The following is a 23,012-nucleotide window of genomic DNA, read 5'->3' as shown; positions in this document are numbered from 1 at the left end:
AATATAAACAGCGAGTCAGATTTTCTGACTCCAGCCGTCCTTGCAATGTATATTTTTAAGGCTCTGACAACGTCCAACAACTTGGAGTCCTCCAAGTCGCTAGTGGCCGCAGGCACCACAATAGGTTGGTTCAGATGAAATGCTGATACCACTTTAGGGAGAAAATGCGGACGAGTCCGCAGTTCTGCCCTATCCGAATGGAAGATTAGATAAGGACTTTTATAAGATAAAGCCGCCAATTCAGATACTCTCCTGGCAGAGGCCAGGGCTAGTAACATAGTCACTTTCAATGTGAGATATTTCAAATCCACCTTTTTCAATGGTTCAAACCAATGGGATTTGAGGAAATCTAAAACTACATTTAGATCCCACGGTGCCACCGGAGGCACCACAGGAGGCTGTATATGCAGTACTCCCTTGACAAAAGTCTGGACCTCAGGGACAGAGGCCAATTCTTTTTGGAAGAATATTGACAGGGCCGAAATTTGAACCTTAATGGATCCCAATTTGAGACCCATAGATAATCCTGATTGCAGGAAATGTAGGAAACGACCCAGTTGGAATTCCTCCGTCGGAACCCTCCGATCCTCGCACCACGCTACATATTTTCGCCAAATGCGGTGATAATGTTTCACGGTGACTTCCTTCCGTGCCTTAATCAAGGTAGGAATGACTTCTTCTGGAATGCCTTTCCCTTTTAGGATCTGGCGTTCAACCGCCATGCCGTCAAACGCAGCCGCGGTAAGTCTTGAAAAAGACAGGGACCCTGCTGTAGCAGGTCCCTTCTCAGAGGTAGAGGCCACGGTTCGTCCGTGAGCATCTCTTGAAGTTCCGGATACCAAGTCCTTCTCGGCCAATCCGGAACCACTAGTATTGTTCTTACTCTTCTTTGCCGTATGATCTTCAATACCTTTGGTATGAGCGGCAGAGGAGGAAACACATACACTGACTGGTACACCCAAGGAGTTACCAGTGCGTCCACAGCTATTGCCTGTGGATCTCTTGACCTGGCGCAATATTTGTCCAGTTTCTTGTTGAGGCGAGACGCCATCATGTCTACAATTGGTCTTTCCCAACGGTCTATTAACATGTTGAAGACTTCTGGATGTAGACCCCACTCTCCCGGATGAAGATCGTGTCTGCTGAGGAAGTCTGCTTCCCAGTTGTCCACGCCCGGGATGAACACTGCTGACAGTGCTATCACGTGATTCTCCGCCCAGCGAAGAATCTTGGCAGCTTCTGCCATTGCACTCCTGCTTCTTGTGCCGCCCTGCCTGTTTACATGGGCGACCGCCGTGATGTTGTCCGACTGAATCAACACCGGCTTTCCTTGCAGGAGAAGTTCCGCCTGGCTTAGAGCATTGTAGATTGCTCTTAGTTCCAGAATGTTTATGTGAAGAGACTTTTCCAGACTCGTCCATACTCCCTGGAAGTTTCTTCCTTGTGTGACTGCTCCCCAGCCTCTCAGGCTGGCGTCCGTGGTCACCAGGATCCAATCCTGAATGCCGAATCTGCGGCCTTCTAATAGGTGAGCCTTCTGCAACCACCACAGAAGTGACACCCTTGTCTTTGGTGACAGGGTTATTCGCAGGTGCATCTGCAGATGCGACCCTGACCATTTGTCCAACAGATCCCTTTGGAATATTCTTGCATGGAATCTGCCGAATGGAATTGCTTCGTAAGAAGCCACCATTTTTCCCAGGACTCTTGTGCATTGATGTACTGACACTTTTCCTGGTTTTAGGAGGTTCCTGACCAGATCGGATAACTCCTTGGCTTTTTCCTCTGGAAGGAAAACCTTTTTCTGAACCGTGTCCAGAATCATTCCTAGGAACAGCAGACGAGTTGTCGGGATTAAATGGGATTTTGGAATATTCAGAATCCACCCGTGTTGTCTTAGCACCTCTTGAGATAGTGCTAAAGCTGTCTCCAGCTGTTCTCTGGACCTTGCCCTTATTAGGAGATCGTCCAAGTATGGGATAACTAATACGCCTTTTCTTCGAAGAAGAATCATCATCTCGGCCATTACCTTGGTAAAGACCCGAGGCGCCGTGGACAATCCGAACGGCAGCGTCTGAAACTGATAGTGACAGTTTTGAACAATGAACCTGAGGTACCCCTGGTGTGCGGGGTAAATCGGAACGTGTAGATACGCATCCTTGATGTCCAAGGATACCATAAAGTCCCCTTCTTCCAGGTTCGCTATCACTGCTCTGAGTGACTCCATCTTGAACTTGAACTTTTTTATGTAGAGGTTCAAGGACTTCAGATTTAGAATAGGCCTTACCGAGCCATCCGGCTTCGGTACCACAAATAGAGTGGAATAATACCCCTTTCCTTGTTGTAATAGGGGTACTTTGACTATCACCTGCTGAGCGTACAGCTTGTGAATGGCTTCCAACACCCTCTCCCTTTCGGAAGAGACGGTTGGTAAGGCAGACTTCAGGAAACGATGAGGAGGATCCGTCTCTAATTCCAACCTGTACCCCTGAGATATTATCTGCAGGATCCAGGGGTCTACCTGCGAGTGAGCCCACTGCGCGCTGTAATTTTTGAGACGGCCCCCCACTGTCCCCGAGTCCGCTTGAGAGGCCCCAGCGTCATGCTGAGGTTTTTGCAGGAGCCGGGGAGGGCTTCTGTTCCTGGGAAGGAGCTGCCTGTTGGTGTCTCTTCCCTCTTCCTCTGCCTCGTGGCAGGTACGACAAGCCCTTTGCTCTCTTATTTTTGTAGGAGCGAAAAGGCTGCGGTTGAAAGGTCGGTGCCTTTCTCTGTTGGGGAGTGACTTGAGGTAAAAAAGTGGATTTCCCGGCAGTAGCCGTGGCCACCAAGTCTGATAGACCAACTCCAAATAACTCCTCCCCTTTATACGGCAAAACCTCCATGTGACGTTTTGAATCCGCATCGCCTGTCCACTGTCGTGTCCATAAGGCTCTTCTGGCTGAAATGGACATAGCACTCACCCGAGATGCCAGTGTGCAAATATCCCTCTGTGCATCACGCATATAGATAAATGCATCCTTTATTTGTTCTAACGACAGTAAAACATTGTCCCTATCTAGGGTATCAATATTTTCAATCAGGGATTCTGACCAAACTACTCCAGCACTGCACATCCAGGCAGTTGCTATAGCTGGTCGTAGTATAACACCTGCATGTGTGTATATATTCTTTTGAATAACTTCCATCTTTCTATCTGATGGATCCTTAAGTGCGGCCGTCTCAGGAGAGGGTAACGCCACTTGTTTGGATAAGCGTGTGAGCGCCTTGTCCACCTTAGGGGGTGTTTCCCAGCGCGCCCTAACCTCTGGCGGGAAAGGGTATAATGCCAATAACTTTTTTGAAATTATCAACTTTTTATCAGGAGCAACCCACGCTTCATCACACACGTCATTTAATTCTTCTGATTCAGGAAAAACTGTTTGTAGTTTTTTCACACCATACATAATACCCTGTTTTACGGTATCTGTAGTATCAGCTAAATGTAACGTCTCCTTCATTGCCAAAATCATATAACGTGTGGCCCTACTGGAAAATACGTTTGAATTTCTACCGTCGTCACTGGAATCAGTGCCCGTGTCTGGGTCTGTGTCGACCGACTGAGGCAAAGGGCGTTTTACAGCCCCTGACGGTGTTTGAGGCGCCTGGACAGGCATTAATTGATTGTCCGGCCGCCTCATGTCCTCAACTGACTGTTTAAGGGAAGATAAACCATCACGTAATTCCACAAATAAAGGCATCCATTCTGGTGTCGACCCCCTGGGGGGTGACATCTGCATATTTGGCAATTGCTCCGCCTCCACACCAATATCGTCCTCATACATGTCGACACCACGTACCGACACACACCGCAAACTCACAGGGAATGCTCTAATGAAGACAGGACCCACTAGCCCTTTTGGGGAGACAGAGGGAGAGTCTGCCAGCACACACCACAAAGCGCTATATATACAAGGGATATCCTTATATTAAGTGCTCCCTTATAGCTGCTTTAATATATATATATATAGCCATTAATGTGCCCCCCCTCTCTGTTTTACCCTGTTTCTGTAGTGCAGTGCAGGGGAGAGACCTGGGAGCCGTTCTGACCAGCGGAGCTGTGACAGAAAATGGCGCCGTGTGCTGAGGAGATAGGCCCCGCCCCTTTTTCGGCGGGTTCTTCTCCCGCTATTTTTCCAGTCAGGCAGGGGTTAAATATCTCCATATAGCCCCTATGGGCTATATGTGAGGTATTTTTAGCCTTGTATAAGGTTTATATTTGCCTCTCAGAGCGCCCCCCCCCAGCGCTCTGCACCCTCAGTGACTGCCCAGTGAAGTGTGCTGAGAGGAAAATGGCGCACAGCTGCAGTGCTGTGCGCTACCTTATGAAGACTGAGGAGTCTTCAGCCGCCGGTTTCCGGACCTCTTCACGCTTCAGCATCTGCAAGGGGGTCGGCGGCGCGGCTCCGGGACCGGACTCCACGGCTGGGCCTGTGTTCGATCCCTCTGGAGCTAATGGTGTCCAGTAGCCAAGCAGCAAATCCACTCTGCATGCAGGTGAGTTTACTACTTTCCCCCTAAGTCCCACGTTGCAGTGATCCTGTTGCCAGCAGGACTCACTGTAAAGAAAAAAACCTAAACTAAACTTTCTCTAAGCAGCTCTTTAGGAGAGCCACCTAGATTGCACCCTTCTCGTTCGGGCACAAAATCTAACAGGAGTCTGGAGGAGGGTCATAGGGGGAGGAGCCAGTGCACACCACCTGACCTAGTAAAGCTTTACTTTTTTGTGCCCTGTCTCCTGCGGAGCCGCTATTCCCCATGGTCCTTTCAGGAACCCCAGCATCCACTTAGGACGATAGAGAAATACCCCTTTCCTTGTTGTAATAGGGGTACTTTGACTATCACCTGCTGAGCGTACAGCTTGTGAATGGCTTCCAACACCCTCTCCCTTTCGGAAGAGACGGTTGGTAAGGCAGACTTCAGGAAACGATGAGGAGGATCCGTCTCTAATTCCAACCTGTACCCCTGAGATATTATCTGCAGGATCCAGGGGTCTACCTGCGAGTGAGCCCACTGCGCGCTGTAATTTTTGAGACGGCCCCCCACTGTCCCCGAGTCCGCTTGAGAGGCCCCAGCGTCATGCTGAGGTTTTTGCAGGAGCCGGGGAGGGCTTCTGTTCCTGGGAAGGAGCTGCCTGTTGGTGTCTCTTCCCTCTTCCTCTGCCTCGTGGCAGGTACGACAAGCCCTTTGCTCTCTTATTTTTGTAGGAGCGAAAAGGCTGCGGTTGAAAGGTCGGTGCCTTTCTCTGTTGGGGAGTGACTTGAGGTAAAAAAGTGGATTTCCCGGCAGTAGCCGTGGCCACCAAGTCTGATAGACCAACTCCAAATAACTCCTCCCCTTTATACGGCAAAACCTCCATGTGACGTTTTGAATCCGCATCGCCTGTCCACTGTCGTGTCCATAAGGCTCTTCTGGCTGAAATGGACATAGCACTCACCCGAGATGCCAGTGTGCAAATATCCCTCTGTGCATCACGCATATAGATAAATGCATCCTTTATTTGTTCTAACGACAGTAAAACATTGTCCCTATCTAGGGTATCAATATTTTCAATCAGGGATTCTGACCAAACTACTCCAGCACTGCACATCCAGGCAGTTGCTATAGCTGGTCGTAGTATAACACCTGCATGTGTGTATATATTCTTTTGAATAACTTCCATCTTTCTATCTGATGGATCCTTAAGTGCGGCCGTCTCAGGAGAGGGTAACGCCACTTGTTTGGATAAGCGTGTGAGCGCCTTGTCCACCTTAGGGGGTGTTTCCCAGCGCGCCCTAACCTCTGGCGGGAAAGGGTATAATGCCAATAACTTTTTTGAAATTATCAACTTTTTATCAGGAGCAACCCACGCTTCATCACACACGTCATTTAATTCTTCTGATTCAGGAAAAACTGTTTGTAGTTTTTTCACACCATACATAATACCCTGTTTTACGGTATCTGTAGTATCAGCTAAATGTAACGTCTCCTTCATTGCCAAAATCATATAACGTGTGGCCCTACTGGAAAATACGTTTGAATTTCTACCGTCGTCACTGGAATCAGTGCCCGTGTCTGGGTCTGTGTCGACCGACTGAGGCAAAGGGCGTTTTACAGCCCCTGACGGTGTTTGAGGCGCCTGGACAGGCATTAATTGATTGTCCGGCCGCCTCATGTCCTCAACTGACTGTTTAAGGGAAGATAAACCATCACGTAATTCCACAAATAAAGGCATCCATTCTGGTGTCGACCCCCTGGGGGGTGACATCTGCATATTTGGCAATTGCTCCGCCTCCACACCAATATCGTCCTCATACATGTCGACACCACGTACCGACACACACCGCAAACTCACAGGGAATGCTCTAATGAAGACAGGACCCACTAGCCCTTTTGGGGAGACAGAGGGAGAGTCTGCCAGCACACACCACAAAGCGCTATATATACAAGGGATATCCTTATATTAAGTGCTCCCTTATAGCTGCTTTAATATATATATATATAGCCATTAATGTGCCCCCCCTCTCTGTTTTACCCTGTTTCTGTAGTGCAGTGCAGGGGAGAGACCTGGGAGCCGTTCTGACCAGCGGAGCTGTGACAGAAAATGGCGCCGTGTGCTGAGGAGATAGGCCCCGCCCCTTTTTCGGCGGGTTCTTCTCCCGCTATTTTTCCAGTCAGGCAGGGGTTAAATATCTCCATATAGCCCCTATGGGCTATATGTGAGGTATTTTTAGCCTTGTATAAGGTTTATATTTGCCTCTCAGAGCGCCCCCCCCCAGCGCTCTGCACCCTCAGTGACTGCCCAGTGAAGTGTGCTGAGAGGAAAATGGCGCACAGCTGCAGTGCTGTGCGCTACCTTATGAAGACTGAGGAGTCTTCAGCCGCCGGTTTCCGGACCTCTTCACGCTTCAGCATCTGCAAGGGGGTCGGCGGCGCGGCTCCGGGACCGGACTCCACGGCTGGGCCTGTGTTCGATCCCTCTGGAGCTAATGGTGTCCAGTAGCCAAGCAGCAAATCCACTCTGCATGCAGGTGAGTTTACTACTTTCCCCCTAAGTCCCACGTTGCAGTGATCCTGTTGCCAGCAGGACTCACTGTAAAGAAAAAAAACCTAAACTAAACTTTCTCTAAGCAGCTCTTTAGGAGAGCCACCTAGATTGCACCCTTCTCGTTCGGGCACAAAATCTAACTGGAGTCTGGAGGAGGGTCATGGGGGGAGGAGCCAGTGCACACCACCTGACCTAGTAAAGCTTTACTTTTTTGTGCCCTGTCTCCTGCGGAGCCGCTATTCCCCATGGTCCTTTCAGGAACCCCAGCATCCACTTAGGACGATAGAGAAATACGGGGGATCCCTGGCCAATTTTTCCCCTGCATTTTTAGAACCAGGACCAGCTCGATGAGCCCGAGGCTGGTTATGCTTTGGAGGGGGGACCCCACGCCATTTTTTTTTCGGGTTTTTCACGTTTTTTTACCGTTTTTTAAAATCGCGGCAAAATCCGCCAAATCGGCCGATTTTCGCCCGCGTCTCTGGCGAATCCGTTTTTCATTGAATATGGTGAATTCCGGAAGCCACCTTCCGGGATTCACCTGTCGAATTGAGTCGAATTAAAAAACGGCGAAAATTGCCGCGAATTCGACCGCAATTGCATATACCCCTATGTGTACATTGTGCACTATTTGGATTAAATATGTAATGTATTTTGATAGCCTTCCATGCGTTCACAAACTCTACCGTAAATACTCATACCACGCGCTAATGCGCAGGACCGCGGGAGCGACCATACGCAAATTGCGAATATGCGCACGCACAGCAGAGCAAGTACGCGCACGGAGGCCATCTGTGTGTAGTTTGTACATGATGTGTGTACTGCAATATTTTTCGACTTTGACAATATATATATATATATATATATATATATATATATATATATATAAACAATGCACGGTCCGAGACCGGATGTATAAATCAGAATACTCGTACAATATATTCTGGAAGAGGTACACTTGTTCTTAAATAACGCTGTCTCAGAATGACATGTAGAATACTTAAGTGTCTGTAGAATCACAGCGCTGATAAATCAGGCGGATTTACAGAGGAGACCTTGCCCTGCAGTCCCGGAGACCAGTCGCAGCTACTGTTAGAAGATGGCGCCCAGCGTCTCAGTCAGAGAGTGAGAGAGAGTGTAAGGCAGCTCCAGGGTGGGAACACCAGCATTATATGGCGCCCGGAGCTGGGGGCGGGGCTACAGGTCAAGCGCCTCATCCCCTATACTGGTCCTCACCACCTGGTACTATGGAGCCTTATTAACAATGGATAATGTATTATCCGACCTGTGCTCCACTGCCCTGGTGTATATAGTGGGGTCTCTGTACGGCCACAGTGTCCACGCCAGCGTCGCGGTCCGTCTCCTAAAACCGCGCCCAGAACGCGATTTAATGGCGGGTCCCGCCTGGAGGACCCTCTTACCTCCTCCCTGAGAAGCAGCTACGTGATCCAGGAGATCGTCTGCCGTGGTGTTCCTAGGAATCGGAGCGTCTCCGCCGCAAGTACCCGGGAACAGAGCCGGTGGGAGTATGCGACGCTGCTGGGGAGATGATGGAGCCACAGCACAGTATGTCACACTGACATATGAAGTGCTGCAGCCCTTGAAGTCTTCTAATAAGCTTTTTCAGGGCTGCATGCGCAGCCCCCCTGTTAAGTGACCTGATTATGCAGGCACCAACTGTAAAACGAAGCGCACAGTGCCTGGAGGCGGGGTTATATAGATGAGGCCCCGCAATGCACCTGGGACAGTCTAAAGCTTTAGCCTGTTGGTGCCTCTGGATCAAGAACCATCTCTACAACCCGATGTATTCGCTGTGGAACACAGTGTACCCTGCTGCAGAAAAACAGCTTAGAAAATAAAACAGTGTATTGATGTTGGAATGTGACAAGCACAAGTATCACAATAAGGCTTCAGCATAAGGATGAGAAAACCTTCAGTAGTGAATGGGTTAACAACAAACTGTCACAATTTTTTACATAAGAAACATACCTGAGGTGATTAAGTAAAGGTTGCAGTCTTTCATCTGACTGTATTTCTGGCAGAGAACGGGTTGATAACTGAAAGGAAATAAAGAAAGAAAAAAAAAATCACCTGTAAATAAATAAAAAAAATGAAAACAAAACAAACCTATATTTAATATGGTTTTGGTTTGATAAGTATTTGATTAGGTGTATTATATGCAAGCTTATCCCACAGAAACTGTACCAGTACTAGCTGTATTTCAGCTTGGAAGACCTTCCCACAGTTACAGAATTTTTGGTGATGACTTACATTAAATAGCTCTCATAAAATTAAATGTTACTGTGAACATGTGAAAAGTATCTTACAATGAGGAAATGACATTTCTTCAGAATTGGCAGGACCTAATTGAAAGTAGTAAGATTTTGATTTAGAAATGTGATACAGACAAACTTCAGCTACTGCACCAGAAGAAAAAGTAAAGAACTGCCAACGGGTAGTATTCATGTGACCGGCGGTCGGGAGACCGACGGTCACATCACCTCCACCGACATCCCGCCCCCTCACTATCCTGATGGTCGGCATGCCGACCAACGGGGACTATTTCCACTCGTGGGTGTCCATAACACCCATAGAGTGGGAATAGAACCTGTGGCGACCGCAGGTCGCCACCGAGCCCGCAGCGTGACGAGCGCAGCGACCCCGCAAGGGGCTCGCTGCACTCGCCCCTCCCCGCCGGGATCCCAGCATTGGTATGCTGCCGGGATCCTGGCGTCGGTATGCTGACCGGCGGTCTCCTGACCGCCGGTTAGACATACTACACCCCTGCCAACAATTGGAGTCTGTATCATAAACACAGACAGGACTACAGAGTGCAGATACAAATACAGTCCAAAGGTGGCAATAGCCAGCCAAGCCAGGAATTACAGTCCAGGCTGCAAGTTAGAGAATGATGCGGGCTGACCAGGAGAATTCACAGTGCAGGGGCAAAGAAGAAAGGGAGCCAGTCAGTTGTTTCCACACTAGAAGATGAACACAACAGATTTCAAACAGGCTGAAACTACCCTTGCAGGATGGCAATACAGAAGAGACATCAAGGTGAACGCAATACTCAGTCAGGCCAACCCCCACGTTATAAGTTCCATACACAAACAGGCAGACTCTCCAAACAACTAAATAATTATGACATTAAATATCAGGTAACCCAAAGTTTAAAAAGTTATAGGGGTGTATTCAATTACTGTCGGAAGCTGCCGTCTTATCGGAAAGAAGGCAGCTTCCGATAGGTTTAGGTCGGAAGGGGTTCCTACCTATTCAATGCCGGCGGATTTTTTCAGACAAGTCGGAAATTCCCGGACTTGTCGGAAGCCACATGGATTGTCGGAATCCACTTTGGCTGTCGGAAGCGCGGCCAAAACAGACAGGTTTTAGTCCCGTTTCCGACAATGTCAATTCGACTTCAAACAAAGTCAGATTGCCGTTGGAAAGGATCCCACAGGTATTGAATACACTTCATAGTGTCATTTAACTTAAAATAAGTCCTAGGAAAGTTAATCTATATATTTAAGGATGAAGAAAAATTGATCTGCATATTGTCTAGTCTGAGCTTATTTATATTATTTTTAAAGGCCCACATTTAAACCAGACGAACCAGAAGATTAGCTGTATGATATTTTCTCTAGAAGTAAAACATATCTGATAATTACCAAGTTTGTGCTGGTATCTATTATAAAAAAAACATTCATTTTTGACAAGTAGACAAGAATTTGCTCAATCGGAAACAATAAATCCAGTACTCCAAACATATGAGGCTTTAGACTAACCATATACAAATTATATAAAGTATAAATCATTATCACACATAAAATAACACAATAAGCTATGATATTTACTACTGCTGAAACTACCCAATTGTGGATTTTCAGGAATAAATCTGAATATTGTTGTACAATACAGTCTTTCATAATCATATTACTCAAGTAATATTGATCAGGATATTGCTGTGCATACAAAATGATTTATTAACACTGAACTGTTCTGTTCCCTGTTTGCATAGGCCTGTAATGGTTATTACAGAAGAGCGGAGTCTATGGCTGGTAAAGGGCACAATGGTGGTCATTCCGAGTTGTTCGCTCGGTAATTTTCTTCGCATCGAATCGATTTTCCGCTAATTGCGCATGCGCAATGTTTGCACTGCGCCAAGTAAATTTGCTATGAAGATTGGTATTTTACTCACGGCATTACGAGGTTTTTTCTTCGTTCTGGTGATCGTAATGTGATTGACAGGAAGTGGGTGTTTCTGGGCGGAAACTGGCCGTTTTATGGGAGTGTGTGAAAAAACGCTACCGTTTCTGGGAAAAACGCGGGAGTGGCTGGAGAAACGGAGGAGTGTCTGACCGAACGCTGGGTGTGTTTGTGACGTCAAACCAGGAACGACAAGCACTGAACTGATCGCACTGGAAGAGTAAGTCTCGAGCTACTCAGAAACTGCACAGAGAAGTCTTTTCGCAATATTGCAAATCTTTCGTTCGCAATTTTGATAAGCTAAGATTCACTCCCAGTAGGCGGCGGCTTAGCGTGTGCAATGCTGCTAAAAGCAGCTTGCGAGCGAACAACTCGGAATGAGGGCCAATGGCAGCACATGTGGACACAGCTAAAACACAGGTGTGGATTATTAGATCTACACTAAAAAGATCTACAGACAACAGATCTACCACTAAAGTTAGACATGCATTAGGTCGACAGGGTCAAAAGGTCGACATAGAATAGGTAGACAGTAGGAAAGTTCAACTTGGTCAAAAGGTCGACATGTAAATGGTCAATACAAAAAAAAATAAGAATTTACTCACCGGTAATTCTATTTCTCGTAGTCCGTAGTGGATGCTGGGAACTCCGTAAGGACCATGGGGAATAGCGGGCTCCGAAGGAGGCTGGGCACTCTAGAAAGATTTAGGACTACCTGGTGTGCACTGGCTCCTCCCACCATGACCCTCCTCCAAGCCTCAGTTAGGACACCATGCCCGGACGAGCAGACATAATAAGGAAGGATTTAGAATCCCGGGTAAGACTCTTACCAGCCACACCAATCACACCGTACAACTCGTGATACTATATCCAGTTTGACAGTATGAAAACAACTGAGCCTCTCAACAGATGGCTCAACAATAACCCTTTAGTTAACAATAATAAGAATTTACTTACCGATAATTCTATTTCTCGGAGTCCGTAGTGGATGCTGGGGTTCCTGAAAGGACCATGGGGAATAGCGGCTCCGCAGGAGACAGGGCACAAAAAGTAAAGCTTTCCGATCAGGTGGTGTGCACTAGCTCCTCCCCCTATGACCCTCCTCCAAGCCTCAGTTAGGTACTGTGCCCGGACGAGCGTACACAATAAGGGAGGAATTTTGAATCCCGGGTAAGACTCATACCAGCCACACCAATCACACCGTACAACTTGTGATCTAAACCCAGTTAACAGTATGATAACAGAGGAGCCTCTGAAAGATGGCTCCCTACAACAATAACCCGAATTAGTTAACAATAACTATGTACAATTATTGCAGATAATCCGCACTTGGGATGGGCGCCCAGCATCCACTACGGACTCCGAGAAATAGAATTATCGGTAAGTAAATTCTTATTTTCTCTATCGTCCTAGTGGATGCTGGGGTTCCTGAAAGGACCATGGGGATTATACCAAAGCTCCCAAACGGGCGGGAGAGTGCGGATGACTCTGCAGCACCGAATGAGAGAACTCCAGGTCCTCCTTAGCCAGAGTATCAAATTTGTAAAATTTTACAAACGTGTTCTCCCCTGACCACGTAGCTGCTCGGCAAAGTTGTAATGCCGAGACCCCTCGGGCAGCCGCCCAAGATGAGCCCACCTTCCTTGTGGAGTGGGCCTTTACAGATTTAGGCTGTGGCAGGCCTGCCACAGAATGTGCAAGTTGGATTGTGCTACAGATCCAACGAGCAATCGTCTGCTTAGACGCAGGAGCACCCATCTTGTTGGGTGCATACAATATAAACAACGAGCCAGATTTTCTGACTCCAGCTGTCCTTGCAATATATATTTTCAATGCTCTGACAACGTCCAGTAACTTGGAGTCCTCCAAGTCACTTGTAGCCGCAGGCACTACAATAGGCTGGTTCAGATGAAATGCTGACACCACCTTAGGGAGAAAATGCGGACGAGTCCTCAGTTCCGCCCTGTCCGAATGGAAAATCAGATATGGGCTTTTGTAAGATAAAGCTGCCAGTTCTGACACTCTCCTGGCCGAAGCCAGGGCTAGTAGCATGGTCACTTTCCATGTGAGATATTTCAAATCCACATTTTTTAGTGGTTCAAACCAATGAGATTTTAGAAAGTCCAAAACCACATTGAGATCCCACGGTGCCACTGGAGGCACCACAGGAGGCTGTATATGCAGCACTCCCTTAACGAAAGTCTGGACTTCAGGGACTGAAGCCAATTCTTTCTGGAAGAAAATCGACAGGGCCGAAATTTGAACCTTAATAGATCCCAATTTGAGACCCATAGACAATCCTGATTGCAGGAAATGTAGGAATCGACCCAGATGAAATTCCTCCGTCGGAGCAATCCGATCCTCGCACCACGCAACATATTTTCGCCAAATGCGGTGATAATGTTGCACGGTTACTTCCTTCCTTGCTTTAATCAAAGTAGGAATGACTTCTTCCGGCATGCCTTTTTCCTTTAGGATCCGGCGTTCAACCGCCATGCCGTCAAACGCAGCCGCGGTAAGTCTTGAAACAGACAGGGACCCTGCTGAAGCAAGTCCCTCCTTAGAGGTAGAGGCCACGGATCTTCCGTGATCATCTCTTGAAGTTCCGGGTACCAAGTCCTTCTTGGCCAATCCGGAACCACTAGTATCGTTCTTACGCCTCTTTGCCGTATAATTCTCAATACTTTTGGTATGAGAGGCAGAGGAGGAAACACATACACCGACTGGTACACCCAAGGCGTTACCAGCGCGTCCACAGCTATTGCCTGCGGATCTCTTGACCTGGCGCAATACCTGTCCAGTTTTTTGTTGAGGCGAGACGCCATCATGTCCACCATTGGTCTTTCCCAACGGGTTACCAGCATGTGGAAGACTTCTGGATGAAGTCCCCACTCTCCCGGGTGAAGGTCGTGTCTGCTGAGGAAGTCTGCTTCCCAGTTGTCCACTCCCGGGATGAACACTGCTGACAGTGCTATCACATGATTCTCTGCCCAGCGAAGAATCCTTGCAGCTTCTGCCATTGCACTCCTGCTTCTTGTGCCGCCCTGTCTGTTCACATGGGCGACTGCCGTGATGTTGTCCGACTGGATCAACACCGGTTTTCCCTGAAGCAGAGGTTCTGCCTGGCTTAGAGCATTGTAGATTGCTCTTAGTTCCAGAATGTTTATGTGAAGAGACGTTTCCAGGCTCGTCCACACTCCCTGGAAGTTTCTTCCTTGTGTGACTGCTCCCCAGCCTCTCAGGCTGGCGTCCGTGGTCACCAGGATCCAATCCTGTATGCCGAATCTGCGGCCCTCCAATAGATGAGCACTCTGCAACCACCACAGAAGAGATACCCTTGTCCTTGGAGACAGGGTTATCCGCTGGTGCATCTGAAGATGCGACCCTGACCATTTGTCCAACAGATCCCTCTGGAAAATTCTTGCGTGGAATCTGCCGAATGGAATTGCTTCGTAAGAAGCCACCATTTTTCCAAGGACTCTTGTGCATTGATGTACAGACACCTTTCCTGGTTTTAGGAGGTTCCTGACAAGCTCGGATAACTCCTTGGCTTTTTCCTCCGGGAGAAAAACCTTTTTCTGAACCGTGTCCAGAATCATCCCTAGGAACAGCAGACGAGTTGTTGGCATTAACTGGGATTTTGGAATATTCAGAATCCACCCGTGCTGTTTTAGCACTTCTTGAGACAGTGCTAATCCCATCTCTAGCTGTTCTCTGGACCTTGCCCTTATCAGGAGATCGTCCAAGTATGGGATAATTAATACGCCTTTTCTTCGAAGAAGAATCATCATCTCGGCCATTACCTTTGTAAAGACCCGAGGTGCCGTGGACAATCCGAACGGCAGCGTCTGAAACTGATAGTGACAGTTTTGTACGACGAACCTGAGGTACCCCTGGTGTGAGGGGTAAATTGGAACGTGGAGGTACGCATCCTTGATGTCCAAGGATACCATAAAGTCCCCTTCTTCCAGGTTCGCTATCACTGCTCTGAGTGACTCCGTCTTGAACTTGAACTTCTTTATGTACAGGTTCAATGACTTCAGATTTAGAATAGGTCTTACCGAGCCATCCGGCTTCGGTACCACAAATAGAGTGGAATAATACCCCTTTCCTTGTTGTAGAAGAGGTACCTTGACTATCACCTGCTGAGAGTACAGCTTGTGAATGGCTTCCAAGACCGTCTCCCTTTCGGAGGGGGACGTTGGTAAAGCAGACTTCAGGAAACGGCGAGGTGGATCTGTCTCTAGTTCCAACCTGTATCCCTGAGATATTATCTGCAGGATCCAGGGATCTACCTGCGAGTGAGCCCACTGCGCGCTGAAATTCTTGAGACGACCGCCCACCGCCCCCGAGTCCGCTTGAGAAGCCCCAGCGTCATGCTGAGGCTTTTGTAGAAGCGGGGGAGGGCTTCTGTTCCTGGGAAGGAGCTGCCTGTTGCTGTCTCTTCCCCCTTCCTCTGCCTCGTGGCAGATATGAATATCCCTTTGCTCTCTTGTTTTTAAAGGAACGAAAGGGCTGCGGTTGAAAAGTCGGTGTCTTTTTCTGTTGGGGAGTAACTTGAGGTAAAAAGGTGGATTTCCCGGCTGTAGCCGTGGCCACCAAATCTGATAGACCGACTCCAAATAACTCCTCCCCTTTATACGGCAAAACTTCCATATGCCGTTTTGAGTCCGCATCGCCTGACCACTGTCGCGTCCATAAACTTCTTCTGGCCGAAATGGACATAGCACTTACCCGTGATGCCAGTGTGCAGATATCCCTCTGTGCATCACGCATATAAAGAAATGCATCCTTTATTTGCTCTAAAGACAGTAAAACATTGTCCCTATCCAGGGTATCAATATTTTCAATCAGGGACTCTGACCAAGCTACTCCAGCACTGCACATCCAGGCTGTCGCTATAGCTGGTCGTAGTATAACACCTGTATGTGTGTATATACTTTTTTGGATATTTTCCATCCTCCTATCTACTGGATCTTTAAGTGCGGCCGTCTCAGGAGAGGGTAACGCCACTTGTTTAGATAAGCGTGTGAGCGCCTTGTCCACCCTAGGAGGTGTTTCCCAGCGCGCCCTAACCTCTGGCGGGAAAGGGTATAAAGCCAATAACTTCTTTGAAATTAGCATCTTTTTATCGGGGGCAACCCACGCTTCATCACACACCTCATTTAGTTCTTCTGATTCAGGAAAAACTATAGGTAGTTTTTTCACACCCCACATAATACCCTGTTTAGTGGTACCTGTAGTATCAGCTAAATGTAACGCCTCCTTCATTGCCAAAATCATATAACGTGTGGCCCTACTGGAAAATACGGTTGATTCGTCACCGTCGCCACTGGAATCAGTGCCTGTGTCTGGGTCTGTGTCGACCGACTGAGGCAAAGGGCGTTTTACAGCCCCTGACGGTGTTTGAGGCGCCTGGACAGGCACTAATTGATTGTCCGGCCGTCTCATGTCGTCAAACGACTGCTTTAGCGTGTTGACACTATCCCGTAATTCCATAAATAAAGGCATCCATTCTGGTGTCGACCCCCTAGGAGGTGACATCCCCATATTTGGCAATTGCTCCGCCTCCACACCAATATCGTCCTCATACATGTCGACACACACGTACCGACACACAGCAGACACACAGGGAATGCTCTTAACGAAGACAGGACCCGACTAGCCCTTTGGGGAGACAGAGGGAGAGTCTGCCAGCACACACCAAAGCGCTATATATATGACAGGGATAGCCTTATAATAAGTGCTCCCTGTATAGCTGCTTTTATAATATAATTTTTGCCACTATTTTGCCCCCCCTCTCTTGTTTTACCCTGTTTCTGTAGTGCAGTGCAGGGGAGAGACCTGGGAGCCGTCCTGACCAGCGGAGCTGTGTAAGGAAAATGGCGCTGTGTGCTGAGGAGATAGGCCCCGCCCCTTTTACGGCGGGCTCGTCTCCCGCTCTTTAGTGGATTCTGGCAGGGGTTAAATATCTCCATATAGCCCCCGGAGGCTATATGTGAGGTATTTTTTAGCCAAATAGGTTTTCATTTGCCTCCCAGGGCGCTCCCCTCCCAGCGCCCTGCACCCTCAGTGACTGCCGTGTGAAGTGTGCTGAGAGGAAAATGGCGCACAGCTGCAGTGCTGTGCGCTACCTTTAGAAGACTGAGGAGTCTTCTGCCGCCGATTCTGGACCTCTTCTTGTTTCAGCATCTGCAAGGGGGCCGGCGGCGAGGCTCCGGTGACCATCCAGGCTGTACCTGTGATCGTCCCTCTGGAGCTGGTGTCCAGTAGCCAAGAAGCCAATCCATCCTGCACGCAGGTGAGTTCACTTCTTCTCCCCTAAGTCCCTCGTTGCAGTGATCCTGTTGCCAGCAGGACTCACTGTAAAATAAAAAACCTAAGCTAAACTTTTCTAAGCAGCTCTTTAGGAGAGCCACCTAGATTGCACCCTTCTCGGCCGGGCACAAAAATCTAACTGAGGCTTGGAGGAGGGTCATAGGGGGAGGAGCCAGTGCACACCACCTGATCGGAAAGCTTTACTTTTTGTGCCCTGTCTCCTGCGGAGCCGCTATTCCCCATGGTCCTTTCAGGAACCCCAGCATCCACTAGGACGATAGAGAAAACTATTTACAAGTATTGCAGACAATCCGCACTTGGGATGGGCGCCCAGCATCCACTACGGACTACGAGAAATAGAATTACCGGTGAGTAAATTCTTATTTTCTCTAACGTCCTAGTGGATGCTGGGAACTCCGTAAGGACCATGGGGATTATACCAAAGCTCCCAAACGGGCGGGAGAGTGCGGATGACTCTGTAGCACCGAATGAGAGAACTCCAGGTCCTCCTCAGCCAGGGTATCAAATTTGTAGAATTTTGCAAATGTGTTTGCCCCTGACCAAGTAGCTGCTCGGCAAAGTTGTAAAGCCGAGACCCCTCGGGCAGCCGCCCAAGATGAGCCCACCTTCCTTGTGGAATGGGCATTGACAGATTTTGGCTGTGGCCTGCCTGCCACAGAATGTGCAAGCTGAATTGTACTACAAATCCAGCGAGCAATAGACTGCTTAGAAGCAGGAGCACCCAGCTTGTTGGGTGCATACAGGATAAACAGTGAGTCAGATTTTCTGACTCCAGCCGTCCTGGAAACATATATTTTCAGGGCCCTGTCAACGTCTAGCAACTTGGAGTCCTCCAAATCCTTAGTAGCCGCAGGCACCACAATAGGCTGGTTCAGGTGAAACGCTGACACCACCTTAGGGAGAAACTGGGGACGAGTCCTCAATTCTGCCCTATCCATATGGAAAATCAGATAAGGGCTTTTACATGATAAAGCCGCCAATTCTGACACTCGCCTGGCTGAAGCCAGGGCCAATAACATGACCACTTTCCACGTGAGATATTTCAGATCCACGGTTTTTAGTGGCTCAAACCAATGTGATTTTAAGAAACTCAACATCACGTTGAGATCCCAAGGTGCCACAGGAGGCACAAATGGGGGCTGAATATGCAGCACTCCTTTCACAAATGTCTGAACTTCAGGTACTGAAGCTAGTTCTTTTTGAAAGAAAATCGACAGAGCCGAGATTTGTACTTTAATGGAGCCTAGTTTTAGGCCCATATTCACTCCTGCTTGCAGGAAATGCAGAAATCGACCTAGTTGAAATTCCTCCGTTGGGGCCTTTTTGGCCTCGCACCATGCAACATATTTCCGCCATATGCGGTGATAATGCTTTGCCGTAACATCTTTCCTGGCCTTAATAAGCGTAGGAATGACTTCTTCCGGAATACCCTTTTCCTTAAGGATCCGGTGTTCAACCGCCATGCCGTCAAACGCAGCCGCGGTAAGTCTTGGAACAGACAGGGCCCCTGTTGTAGCAGGTCCTGTCTGAGCGGTAGAGGCCACGGGTCCTCTGAGAGCATCTCTTGAAGTTCCGGGTACCACGCTCGTCTTGGCCAATCCGGAACCACGAGAATGGTGTTTACTCCTCGCTTTCTTATTATTCTCAATACCTTTGGTATGAGAGGCAGAGGAAGGAACACATAAACCGACTGGTACACCCACGGTGTCACTAGAGCGTCCACAGCTATCGCCTGAGGGTCCCTTGACCTGGCGCAATATCTTTTTAACTTTTTGTTGAGGCGGGACGCCATCATGTCCACCTGTGGTTTTTCCCAACGGTTTACCAGCATTTGGAAGACTTCTGGATGAAGTCCCCACTCTCCCGGGTGGAGGTCGTGTCTGCTGAGGAAGTCTGCTTCCCAGTTGTCCACTCCCGGAATGAACACTGCTGACAGTGCTAGTACATGATTCTCCGCCCATCGGAGAATTCTTGTGGCTTCCGCCATCGCCATCCTGCTTCTTGTGCCGCCCTGTCGATTTACATGGGCGACTGCCGTGATGTTGTCTGACTGGATCAGCACCGGCTGGTGTAGGAGCAGGGATTTTGCTTGACTTAGGGCATTGTAGATGGCCCTTAGTTCCAGAATATTTATGTGAAGGTAAGTCTCCTGACTCGACCATAGTCCTTGGAAGTTTCTTCCCTGTGTGACTGCCCCCCAGCCTCGAAGGCTGGCATCCGTGGTCACCAGGACCCAGTCCTGTATGCCGAACCTGCTGCCCTCTAGAAGATGGGCACTCTGCAGCCACCACAGTAGCGACACCCTGGTTCTTGGAGACAGGGTTATCAAGCGATGCATCTGAAGATGCGATCCGGACCACTGGTCCAACAGGTCCCACTGAAAGATTCTGGCATGGAACCTGCCGAAGGGAATTGCTTCGTAAGAAGCCACCATCTTTCCCAGGACCCGCGTGCAGTGATGCACTGATACCTGTTTTGGTTTCAGGAGGTCTCTGACTAGAGATGACAACTCCCTGGCTTTCTCCTCCGGGAGAAACACTTTTTTCTGGACTGTATCCAGAATCATACCCAGGAACAGTAGCCGTGTTGTCGGAACCAGCTGTGACTTTGGGATATTCAGAATCCAGCCGTGCTGGTGCAGCACATCCTGGGATAGTGCTACTCCCACCAACAACTGTTCCTTGGACCTCGCTTTTATTAGGAGATCGTCCAAGTACGGGATAATTAAAACTCCCTTTCTTCGAAGGAGTATCATCATTTCCGCCATAACCTTGGTAAATACCCTCGGTGCAGTGGACAGTCCAAACGGCAGCGTCTGGAATTGGTAATGGCAATCCTGTACCACAAATCTGAGGTACTCCTGGTGAGGATGGTAAATGGGGACATGCAAGTAAGCATCCTTGATGTCCAGGGATACCATGTAATCCCCCTCGTCCAGGCTTGCAATAACCGCCCTGAGCGATTCCATCTTGAACTTGAATTTCTTTATGTATGTGTTCAAGGATTTCAAATTTAGAATGGGTCTCACCGAACCGTCCGGTTTCGGTACCACAAATAGTGTGGAATAATAACCCCGGCCTTGTTGAAGTAGGGGTACCTTGATTATCACCTGCTGAGAATACAGCTTGTGAATTGCCATTAGCACCGCCTCCCTGTCTGAGGGAGCAATTGGCAAGGCAGATTTTAGGAACCGGTGGGGTGGGGACGCCTCGAATTCCAGCTTGTACCCCTGAGATACTATTTGCAGGATCCAGGGATCCACCTGTGAGCGAACCCACTGATCGCTGAAATGTTTTAGGCGACCCCCCACCGTACCTGGCTCCGCCTGTGGAGCCCCACCGTCATGCGGCGGACTTGGAAGAAGAAGCGGGGGAGGACTTTTGCTCCTGGGAACCTGCTGTTTGTTGCAGCCTTTTTCCCCTACCTCTGCCTCTGGACAGAAAAGACCCGCCTTTTCCACGCCTGTTTTTCTGGGTCCGAAAGGACTGAACCTGATAAAACGGCGCCTTCTTAGGCTGTGAGGGGACATGGGGTAAAAATGCTGACTTCCCAGACGTTGCTGTGGAAACTAGGTCCGAGAGACCATCCCCAAATAATTCCTCACCCTTATATGGCAACACTTCCATGTGCTTTTTAGAATCTGCATCTCCTGTCCACTGGCGAGTCCATAAGCCTCTCCTAGCAGAAATGGACAATGCACTTACTTTAGATGCCAGTCGGCAGATTTCCCTCTGTGCATCTCTCATATATAAGACTGAGTCTTTTATATGGTCTATGGTTAACAGGATCGTGTCTCTGTCTAATGTGTCAATATTTTCTGACAGTTTATCTGACCAAGCAGCGGCAGCACTGCACATCCAAGCTGACGCAATAGCTGGCCTAAGTATAATGCCTGTGTGTGTATATACAGACTTCAGGATCGCCTCCTGCTTTCTATCAGCAGGTTCATTGAGGGCGGCCGTATCCGGAGACGGTAGTGCCACCTTTTTAGACAAACGTGTGAGCGCTTTATCCACTCTAGGGGGTGTTTCCCAACGTGACCTATCCTCTGGCGGGAAAGGGAACGCCATTAGTACCTTCTTAGGAATTACCAATTTTTTTTATCAGGGAAAGCCCACGCTTCTTCACACACTTCATTTAATTCATCTGATGGGGGAAAAACTACGGGTAGTTTTTTCTCTCCAAACATAATACCCTTTTTAGTGGTACCAGTAGTTATATCAGAAATGTTTAACACCTCTTTCATTGCCTCAATCATACAGTGAATGGCCTTAGTGGGCATCAGGTTTGACTCATCGTCGTCGACACTGGTGTCAGTATCAGTGTCGACATCTGGGTCTGCTTGAGGTAGCGGGCGTTTTAGAGCCCCTGACGACCCATGCGACGCCTGGGCAGGCACGAGCTGAGAAGTCGGCTGTCCCACATTTGGCATGTCGTCGATTTTCTTATATAAGGAGTCTATACGTGCACTCATTACTTTCCATAAGCCCATCCACTCAGGTGTCTGCCCCGCAGGGGGTGACATCCCTTCTAAAGGCATCTGCTCCGCCTCCACATCATTATCCTCATCAAACATGTCGACACAGCCGTACCGACACCCCGCACACACACAAGGAATGCTCCGAATGAGGACAGGACCCACAAAAGCCCTTTGGGGGGACAGAGTGAGAGTATGCCAGCACACACCAGAGCGCTATATAATGCAGGGACTAACTGAGTTATGTCCCCTATAGCTGCTTTTTATATTATATATGTATTGCGCCCAAATTTAGTGCCCCCCCTCTCTGTTTTTACCCTGTTCTGAAGTGTAGACTGCAGGGGAGAGCCAGGAAGCTTCCTTCCAGCGGATCTGTGAAGGAGAAATGGCGCCAGTGTGTCTGAGGGAGATAGCTCCGCCCCTTTTCCGTGGCCTATTCTCCCGCTTTTTTCTGGATTCTGGCAGGGGAATTTACCACATATATAGCCTCTAGGGCTATATATTGTGGTATTTTTGCCAGCCAAGGTGTTTTTATTGCAGGTCAGGGCGCCCCCCCCCAAGCGCCCTGCACCCTCAGTGACCGGAGTGTGAAGTGTGCATGAGGAGCAATGGCGCACAGCTGCAGTGCTGTGCGCTACCTTGGTGAAGACTGATGTCTTCTGCCGCCGTTTTTCCGGACCTCTTCTTGCTTCTGGCTCTGTAAGGGGGACGGCGGCGCGGCCCCGGGACCGAACACCAAGGACTGGGCCTGCGGTCGATCCCTCTGGAGCTAATGGTGTCCAGTAGCCTAAGAAGCCCAATCCGGCTGCAAGCAGGCGAGTTCGCTTCTTCTCCCCTTAGTCCCTCGCTGCAGTGAGCCTGTTGCCAGCAGGTCTCACTGAAAATAAAAAACCTAAAACTATACTTTCTTTCTAAGGGCTCAGGAGAGCCCCT

At 48.8% G+C, this 23,012-nt stretch overlaps 1 protein-coding gene across 2 annotated transcripts in view; it reads right to left on the bottom strand.

Moving 5' to 3' along the window:
* The window catches only part of PRIM2 (DNA primase subunit 2), a 458,416-nt gene that overhangs the window by 190,547 nt on the left and 244,857 nt on the right, over nucleotides 1–23,012 (bottom strand). For both annotated transcript variants that reach the window (XM_063916741.1, XM_063916740.1), the window contains one exon: nucleotides 9,050–9,117. In XM_063916741.1, coding sequence (XP_063772811.1) covers nucleotides 9,050–9,117 — 68 coding nt within the window. The remainder of the gene's footprint in view (nucleotides 1–9,049; nucleotides 9,118–23,012) is intronic.

This window comes from Pseudophryne corroboree, chromosome 4 (assembly GCF_028390025.1).
Source record: "Pseudophryne corroboree isolate aPseCor3 chromosome 4, aPseCor3.hap2, whole genome shotgun sequence".
NCBI lineage: Eukaryota > Metazoa > Chordata > Amphibia > Anura > Myobatrachidae > Pseudophryne > Pseudophryne corroboree.
Note: the sequence above shows the minus strand (reverse complement) of the source record. Positions and strands in the feature narration are given on the sequence as shown.